The sequence below is a fragment of the Setaria italica genome, chromosome IX (assembly GCF_000263155.2).
Source record: "Setaria italica strain Yugu1 chromosome IX, Setaria_italica_v2.0, whole genome shotgun sequence".
Classification (NCBI taxonomy): Eukaryota; Viridiplantae; Streptophyta; class Magnoliopsida; order Poales; family Poaceae; genus Setaria; species Setaria italica.
Window position 1 is genome coordinate 9,687,364 of NC_028458.1, and position 9,574 is coordinate 9,696,937.

General features: G+C 49.9%; 1 protein-coding gene across 1 annotated transcript; it reads right to left on the bottom strand.

Moving 5' to 3' along the window:
• Positions 1-8,218: 8,218 nt before the first annotated feature.
• On the bottom strand, positions 8,219-8,772 carry LOC101752559 (auxin-responsive protein SAUR71). The gene has a single exon (XM_004982185.3). The coding sequence runs from the start codon at positions 8,680-8,682 to the stop codon at positions 8,395-8,397; it is 288 nt and encodes a 95-aa protein (XP_004982242.1). The 5' UTR covers positions 8,683-8,772; the 3' UTR covers positions 8,219-8,394.
• Positions 8,773-9,574: the final 802 nt, after the last annotated feature.

Sequence of the window (9,574 nt, forward strand, 5' to 3'; positions counted from 1 at the left end):
CAATGGGAGGAAGGGAACGCAAACATTAAAGAAATCGTTGGTGCGTGCACCCGTCCAACAGCATGAGAGGCGACTCCCATGGCGACCACCCACCAGAAACCCACTCGCCGCCCAAATCCACCATCCCGGCCAACAACCACACCAAATCCACCACAGATCAGGATGCGCCTGGCGACGATCTACAAATCCACCCAACCTTTGTAGCGGAAGAACCGAGGAGGACCGAGATCGAGTCATGCCAAGAGCAAGCAAGGTATCAAGGACCAGTCGAGGACACCGGTGTGCAGGAGCTGACACCAGCGGCGGCCCGCCATCAAGATGAGGATGCTCCTTCCCAAGATCATCAAGCAAGGCCGGAGGACAGCATTCTTCCGGATCTCGCCCAAGATCTGCGCCTACAGGCGGACATCACTCTGACAAGACCAGGGGTGAGACTTGATGGGCCAGATGAAGACCCCCTGGTGAAGGATCTCCTCCAACGGCTCGCCAGTAGGGAGATCCCGCAGAATCCACCAGCGGACGTCACCACGGCACAGACTCCCCAAGGTACGCGAGTTATGGGTAGAGAGATGAAGCAGTCCATCAGTTCAGAGAAGGGGAAAGGGCAGGTAGCTGAAGCAAGACCGAGGCAACATTCAATTCAGCTAGCAGCGAGAGAAAGGAGTAATACCACAGGCAATTGGAAGTTCCAGAGTGGTGAATGCTCGAGAGTATCAGGGGCACAAGGCAGGCAATCTTCCTATTACCAAGAACGATCCAAGCGACCTTCCCAACAAGAGTGTCCCAGGCGAACAGAGCGTCACTGGCAGCCAGAGGCACAGCTGGAAGAACACGGCTTCCAGATTGTCAAAGCACCCTACTGGTGGAGAAAGATTGGAACACATTCAAGAGAAGATTCAAAACACCACCAACCGGGCCAGGAAGAACGAAGGAAGAAGTACAGGGAGCACGTCAAAGGCAAATGCCTTAATTGCTATTCCACACAGCACAGAGTAGCACACTGCAACTACCAAGCTAAATGCTGGAGATGTTTGAAGCCAGGGCACCAAGCCCTCTCCTGCCCATCCCGAAGAAATCGATATAAGCAACCCTCACCAGAGCAACAGCAGCACAGCCACACTCCTCCTCGTTCAACCCAGGCCGGCCAGGCCACTCGCACGGCCGACCGTTCTTACCTCCAAGCAGCAAAGGGGGAGTCCACCCCCATGGCGGCGTACCCAGGAGACCCGCGTGCTCGCCCGGACCAGGCCTTCTGCGCGGTCACGGCAACCGGATCAATCAAGCGCAGGAGGGAGGTGTTGGTGGGTAGGTCGGCGGTCTGTTGGCTCAATGGCAACAGCCACGACACCGGAACACACCACGTCGTCGAAGCCCTCGAAGAGCAGCTCCACATCAACCGTCATGAGGTGCGCGTCGTCAAGCACTTCCCCGAGCAGTACCTGGTGTTCTTCTCCGACTGTAGAGCATACAACCGCGTCCTCCATCACCGTGGCATCCGCAACAGAGGACGGGTGTTCAACTTCGAGCCATGGTCTGAAGGCCGAAACGCGGTGGAAAGCAAGCTGGAGTACAGAGTCCGCCTGCGTATTGAGGGCATGCCGGTCCATGCCTGGTCCGAGGCGGTGGCGGCCCAAGTCATCGGCCAACACTGTGCCATCCACTTCGTCGAGGAACAGTCACGCCGCCAGGAACGCACAAGGACATATGACCTGTGGGCATGGTCATCCAACCCAAGTAAGATACCCAAGAAGGTTTTGCTAACCGTTACTGATCCTGACAGGGAGCAGCAACCCATTGACGTCCCCCGCAACCTCGTCGAGATGCACCTTGACCCACCCAGGGGCTTCAAAGGGGCCTACAATTACAAGCTGCACATTCATCTGGATGTGGTGGAGGACCTCTCCTTCCTCCACGGGAGGGGTGGAGGCGGCGGACACTACAGGAAGCCACGCCGGGAGTTCCTCTGGAACTACGGGGCAGCTGACTCCCTCGGAGAACGGCGCAGCGGCCAGGGCCACGACGACCGCACAGGACGGGACTACCGACCACGACACGACAGAGACGACTACGATGACAACTTCCAGCGTGGCGTGCGTCGCCACCGCAGCAACTCCGCCTGGGGGAGAATGACGCGCTGTCGGGGGACAGTGGACGACTGCTATAGCTCCAACCGCTACCGCGACAGCAACCACGACTACACCGGCCACCGTAGCAGGGTTGGGCCACCGGACAGCAGCAACCTGACATGGCACAAGAAGAAGGGCCCCCTCAAGAGTGTCACCTTCGCCAACCCAATGGTACAGATCTTGGGTGAGTCCTTGCATCTCCCTATCCAGTGCTACACAGATGAGGCCCTTATCCCCCAGGACAGAGCAGAGGAAGGAATGGAAAGGAGTGATCCAATGAGAGAAGAAATGCTCATCACTCACTGTTATGCAGGGTTCCCATCCAAGGAGCGGCGCATCCTGGATATGCTGGAGGCGCCAGGTTGGACTCCAGTCCCATCCCCAGTTGGCGGCACCAACACTGACAGCAGCACACTCCGCTTCAAGCCATTTGAGGTGCACAATCCTACAACTGAACTTTCCACTGCAAGTCATGAATTATGTTTGTGGGATAAGATAATTCAATTAGAAAATCAAGCCCAAACTCTTGAGTCTCCTACACAGCCATCTCCAACGATCCTAGAACCTACTGAAGTAAACACAAACCTGACATTCAGCACTGCCACTACATCCAATTCGCCTGAAGTCGCTACCACTGAACCTCCTGAACACACATTACAAGTGGCTAATACTGTGAGAGTGCAAACCCAGGAACCAAGCAGAGCAGACGCCTCCACCTCCACAAACAGATCAAATAACTCTGAAAATGTGCTAGCTGATAGGGAGACAGACCAGGTGGACGACATGACCAGCTTCCTTAATTTCATCTCACATGTACCAGTTGCTCCCATTTTGCACACACCACCGAGAGTAAATCCCATCCAGCAAGAAAGCCATGGAAACATTCCAGCTCCTAGCCACAGGAAGAGCTCACGCCTAGCAGACAAAGCTAAGCTACACTCAGGCAAAGATAGCATTCAGCTTGCACAGAGTATTCTGATTAGCAAATTGGGGGAATTATCACCAAAAGCACCGCACCAAGATAAACCTGACTTTGATAATTTTACGCAGCATCTCCCGAAGCCTTTGACAAGCATGAAGATGGCTGCGATCCAGACTCTGGTGGAGCAAGGAAACAAGCCTAGGAGCAAGAAGAAAGGCAAGGTGACACCGGTGCCTGTAGAGACAATGGAGGCATGACCATCGCCTCCCAGTCTCGACCTCCCAGTCTCTTAGTCGTTATATTTTTATTAGCATGTTTAAATTGAAAACTCAGAACTTCCCTCGGTGTGTAATTTTAATGGGGTCCTGCGGCTTCAGCGGTTTTTGGGTCACGACGGGCCCAGAGTCGACGTCCATGAAGCTCGTCAAGTTGCCCGCGACGGTGATTTGTTGGTGCCTGGCTTTGTATCCGACCTTTGCGTCTAGCCCCATCGTGGGTTTGTATCAGGCCTTTACGCCTAGCCCCATCGGCACAATCCCTTTAACAACTCAAGCTGTGCAAGTTGATAATCATTGTTATGTCGCAAAAAGACTGTAACATACTATGTTGGAATGTCAGAGGATTAAACGCGGCCGCACGTAGAGCGAGTGTGCGCAATACGATCATCTCATCAGGGGCAACAATCATTTGTCTTCAAGAAACTAAAATAGCCCATTGGACAACACGCCTTATCAATGAGACGCTGGGACAAGATTTTGCAAAAAATTTTGTCGCCCTACCAGCCAACGACACAAGGGGTGGCATCATCCTAGCAGCAGCGGATAGGCACTTCCGTCTACATGACACCCTCACTACGACATACACACTATCCGCGACCATTACCATGAAAGCGGACAATACGTCCTGGAAGATCACGGGGGTTTACGGACCACAGAGCGACCAGGAAAAATTGAACTTCCTAGATGAATTAAAGAATCTAAAAGACCAAGTCCCTGAACGTTGGCTAATAGTGGGAGACTTCAACTTGATATACAAGGCCGAAGACAAAAACAACGGTAGACTAAATAGAGGGCTCATGAGAAGATTCAAGCAAGTTCTTGACATAAACCAACTCATGGAATTAGACCTACGGGGCAGAAGATATACGTGGAGCAACGAACAAGATTCGCCAACATTTACCAGAATCGACCGATTCTTCGGAACACCAGAATGGCATACCCTCTTTCCAAACTCCGACCTGCAAGCTCTACCGACCATGGGATCAGATCATTGCCCATTATTTTTAACAGGGGACGTGGCACGGCAACACTACACTGGTTTCCGATTTGAATCATTTTGGGTGTCCATGCCAGGATTCATGGAAATAATTCAGGGGGTTTGGAATCAGTCAGTCAACACGCAGGACGCCATTCTGCGAATGCATGTTAAGCTCATCCGAGCATCAAAAGCACTTAAGCTATGGAAAAGGCAAAACCTGGGCAATCTAGCATTACGATTAGCCATAGCAAAGGAGGCTCTCCTCCTCCTGGACGCCGCACAGGAACAACGACAATTGACACTAGCGGAGCTTGAATTCCGTAAATATCTAAAGGCAAAATCAGATGGACTGGCGGCCATCCAAAGAGCTAGGGCACGACAACACTCCAGACTGACATGGATAAGAAAAGGAGATGCATGCACCAGATTGTTCATGTTACACGCAAATAACAGGAAGAGAAGACTACACATCCCCATGTTAAATACCAATCTGGGCCCAACTACTAATCATCAGCAAAAAGAAGAAGCAGTGTATGAACACTTCACGAGCCTAATTGGGGAAGCGCAAGAACGAACGTTGAGTCTAAACTGGACCAATTTGGGATACCAACCACATAATCTAAATGAACTTGAAGATCCTTTTGAAGAGGATGAGATAAAAAATGTGATCAAGCACTTACCGACAGAGAAATCACCAGGACCGGACGGTTTCATCGGCCTATTTTATAAGAAATGCTGGCCCATCATAGGCGCGGACCTAGTCGCGGCACTCCAGGCCTTCCACTCCTTACGAACACGACGTTTAGACCTTATCAATGAAGCCAACATTGTGCTACTGCCTAAAAAAGAGGACGCCACCAACCTATCTGATTTTCGGCCAATTAGTCTTATCAACAGCCTCGCCAAAATCATAACTAAACTGCTAGCGGACAGACTGGCTCCGAGGCTAAATGAGCTTGTCTCCGGTTCCCAGAACGCCTTCATCAAAAAAAGATGCATACACGACAATTTTATCTACGTACAAAGTGTAATCAAAGCCTTGCACAAGGCTAAAAGGCCAGCATTCTTCATAAAGTTGGATATCTCAAAAGCATTTGATTCATTGAGCTGGGCCTTTCTCCTTGAAGTATTGGAGGCACTGGGTTTCGGACAACGATGGCGAGATTGGGTCTCAATACTACTTGCCACTTCAACCTCTAGAGTGCTACTCAATGGTACTCCAGGGAAAAAAATCCGGCATGCGCGAGGAGTGAGACAAGGAGACCCCCTTTCCCCGATGATGTTCATCCTGGCCATAGATCCACTCCACAGGATAATAGAACTTGCGGCAAACACAAACATCATACATCCAATCCTCCCGCGGGCAGCCAAGTTGAGATGCTCACTCTACGCAGACGACGCAGCACTTTTTGCTAACCTAGATCGACAAGAACTGTATCGCATGCAACAACTGTTACAAACCTTTGGAAATTGTTCGGGCCTAAAAGTTAACTTGAGCAAAACAGAAATCTTCCCCATCCGTTGCAATGACGAATTAATCTCAGAGGCTTTGGTGGACTTCCCGGGCAAAGTGGCGGCTTTTCCTGGAAAATATTTAGGACTCCCATTGCACACACGTAAACTAAGGAAAATGGACATCCAGCCCCTCATTGACAAGGTCGGTGCCAGACTGTCAGGATGGAAAGGAAAATTGCTATCATCAGCAGGGCGTGAAACACTAGTTAAAAGTGTCCTCACAGCTCAACCAATTTACCACCTGACCGTTTTTCCTACTCACAAATGGCTCATCAAGCAAATAGATCGACTAAGAAGAAGCTTCCTATGGAAAGGAGAGGAACCAGAGAAAGTAAGCGGAGGACATTGTCTAATCAATTGGCCGACGGTATGTACACCTAAAGACCTTGGAGGGCTAGGGATCCTAGATCTCGAAAGACTAGCAAGGGCACTCAGAATGAGATGGCTCTGGTTCCAGTGGAGAAACAACGATAAACCATGGGCGGGACTAGAGATCCCTTGTGACAAAACTGATAAAGACCTATTCAATACGTCAACAATAGTCAAAGTGGGCAAGGGAGCAAGGACGAATTTCTGGCATTCCAGCTGGCTCGATGGGAGAGCACCAAAAAATTTGGCACCGTCACTTTTCATTAAATCAAGAAGAAAAAATTTCACCGTACAACAAGCACTACGAAACAATTTCTGGATCGCGCAGGTCTGCCCGCTGACAACCGAGGATGAAATTTGTGAATATGTCAATCTATGGGAAGAAATTCAGTTACTAGAACGTGACCCAGAGGGCGAGGACCAAATCACATGGAGATGGACACAGACAGGAGAGTACACAACAAAGAGTGCTTATCGCATACAATTTCAGGGCAAGACAAAGACACAAAATATATGCCCGATATGGAAGGCAAAGACCGAACCCAAATGTCGTTTTTTCGCATGGATCCTGCTACACAAGAAGATTCTCACAGCTAACAACCTGGCAAAGAGAGGCTGGCCGCATGACCCCCAATGCAAACTATGTAACTCTGAAGCCGAAACACCAACACACATTTGCAAAGATTGCCCATACACTAAGACAGTGTGGTCCAAGCTTACAACCTGGTATAGCCTGCAAGGCCTACCAGCAAGTGATTCAACCCCCTCGGTAAGTGGATGGTGGAAGAAATGCAGAGCAAAATTGGATAAGCAAACGAGACCGACCTTCGATGGCCTCATCATCTATTTCTGGTGGAACATATGGAAGGAAAGAAACAGGAGAGTCTTTAATCATGAATCCAAATCAACTGAAGAGGTAGCGTACTTAATCAAAGAAGACGCCCAGCAATTCAGCTTCGCTACACAAGGACCAACAAATCATTAGTCGAGCATCTCGCTGGTTCGATCACCCTCGTCAAACTAAATATAAAGCTGGTGAAAGAAGCACCGGAATTGTAGCACTGTTTCTTGCTTTCGTTCTTCAGTTTTCAGGGAATTTAGTTGTCTAGTTTGCTTGGGAGTTGTTGTTTTGTTGAGTTTGGACGGCAGTAGATGAGATACTGCCTGTTGTACAGACTTGTTCCTTTTTCCTTTTTTTCTCTTCTAATAAAATTTACGGCAAAGCTTTTGCCGTTCCTTTCAAAAAAAAATATAAGTAGCACGTGGGTAAGGTAAGGCCATCTCAACGGGCAGCACTACAGTCTCGGAGATTTCAAAAGTATCTCTAGCATGGTAGCAGCCGGAGGAGACCTGCAGCGTCAACACTCAACAGGCTGATGGCACCGTAGAAATTCATATCCCAGCAACGAAGCAAGGTCCAATGAAAATAGTAAAAAAAATTGTATTCACAGGAAAGAAGCAGCATCATTGAAACGAGCGTGCCGTCCACAATAAGTTAATTAATTAACACCTGGGCAAAGAATTCTAAAGTATATTGAACCAAACTCTATCTCGCTTGATAGAAAAACCAAGGTTGAGGCTATCTTGTTTCTGAAAAGGTAGAGAATTCTAGAAGTATAGGCTTCCTACTTCCAAGTAACGGTGCAGAGCATTTCAGTAACAGATAACAGAAAGCTCTGAAAACGACCTGATTTGTTATCGGCGAAATGGACCAAATCCGAGCACTCCACGAAACAGAGAGTCACGCAGTCTTTCTATATGTCTCGTATGCCTAGTTGATCTAGGTTTATACAATTCACTGTGACTGATAAAAAAGAATTGGTATTTGCTCAATGATATGTGCGCTGCCACTTCTAAACTTGAATCTGCACTTTAGACATTTGATTTCTACTCATTGATTAATTTGTTTGATGGCAGTCAATTCTCCTGGGTGTTCTAACTAAAAAACAACAGTATTGCCGTAACGAGAATAAAGTGGCGTATCAACGTTTGAAAATAAGCGCGAGCCTTTCAAACAAAAAAAAACACATCTGTAAGCCATCATCGTATATTCATCAAAGAATTTGATCGATCTAGCAAAAGTACAAACTAATCATCTATCTGGGCACAGATAAAATAAGTCAATGTACAGTACAGGGTACAGCTAGCTCGCCGGCCGCAAGGGGCGGGGATCCCCAGCGTTTTCAGGCCGAGCTGGTCCCTCATCTATCTGTGCATGGCGCCGTCGAGGACCCGGCGGAAGTGCCCCGCGTCGCAGGGCACCCGCAGCACGCCCGGCTGGCCGTAGCCGTACCGCTGCGCCGCCATGTCCAGCAGCTCCGCGACCGAAGGGTCGCTGAGCAGCCTCACCGGCACCAGCACGCGCTCGCCTTCCCCCTCGCCGCCGGCGACCATGGGGACGTGCCCCCTGGGGACCTTCTCCTCCTCGTCGGCGCCGGCACCGGCACCCCGGGCGGGCGACTCGCCGCCGCCGCTCATCCTCTTCCACACCATGGTGCTGCAGAGAGAGAGAGAGAGAGAGAGAGAGAGAGAGAGAGAGAGAGCTCCGTGCGAGTGGTTCAGTGCGATCCGTTCATGGGCACACTGGGTCGTCGGCTGCGGAGAATAGCGAGAGGTGGCGGGATTTATATAGGGGGAGCAGGCGTGTCTGCGTGAGTGACACGACGAGGGAACGGAGGTGGAGTTCGCGCCCGTCCACGTGCGGTCTCTGTCCAGATTGGATGGTTTTGGCGGGCGCGGGAAGACTATGGTTTGAGCAAGTGCGAGGAGCCGGGGTGACGCCTCGCACCTTCCCGGCACAATCCTTGGAGACTAGGTGCCCAACTTCCAGCCACGGATTACATCCTTCTTCCATGGAAAAAGTTGCATACACACCAAGATATATCGAACTCAGCGTGTATGGAATCTGGATCGATCGGATCAAAAAACGTGCCGGTGAATTACGGCCAGAGGCACGTACTGCACGCGCCGCCCCAGGACAAGTCATAAGAACCGTACGTGTGCTGTGTTCATGTGTTGCCCGTGATCGCGCTATGGATCGGAGCTGTGTGGATTTCGAGTTTCTGGAGTTTTTTTTTTTTTGGAGAAAGAGGTTCTAGAGATTTGATCATGTGAGCGTGAGACCTGTGGAGGTTTTTGAAGCATGATGAGATGACCAAATATGGCATGGCAATTTAAGCATGTTGAACACGTGATGCACGGGAGGAACGTGCTCAGTTTAGTTATCCGAGCGACTTTTGTAAATCGGTTATACCAGCATAACTGATGCTTTTGGAAAAGTTAATTTGGGTCAAGTTCTTTTTAGGGCAATTTGGGTCAAGTTCCAAGTCTATAAAAGGTACATGTTTAGCTCATGGAAAGGCGCTAGTCTGTTTTCCCCCCTTCA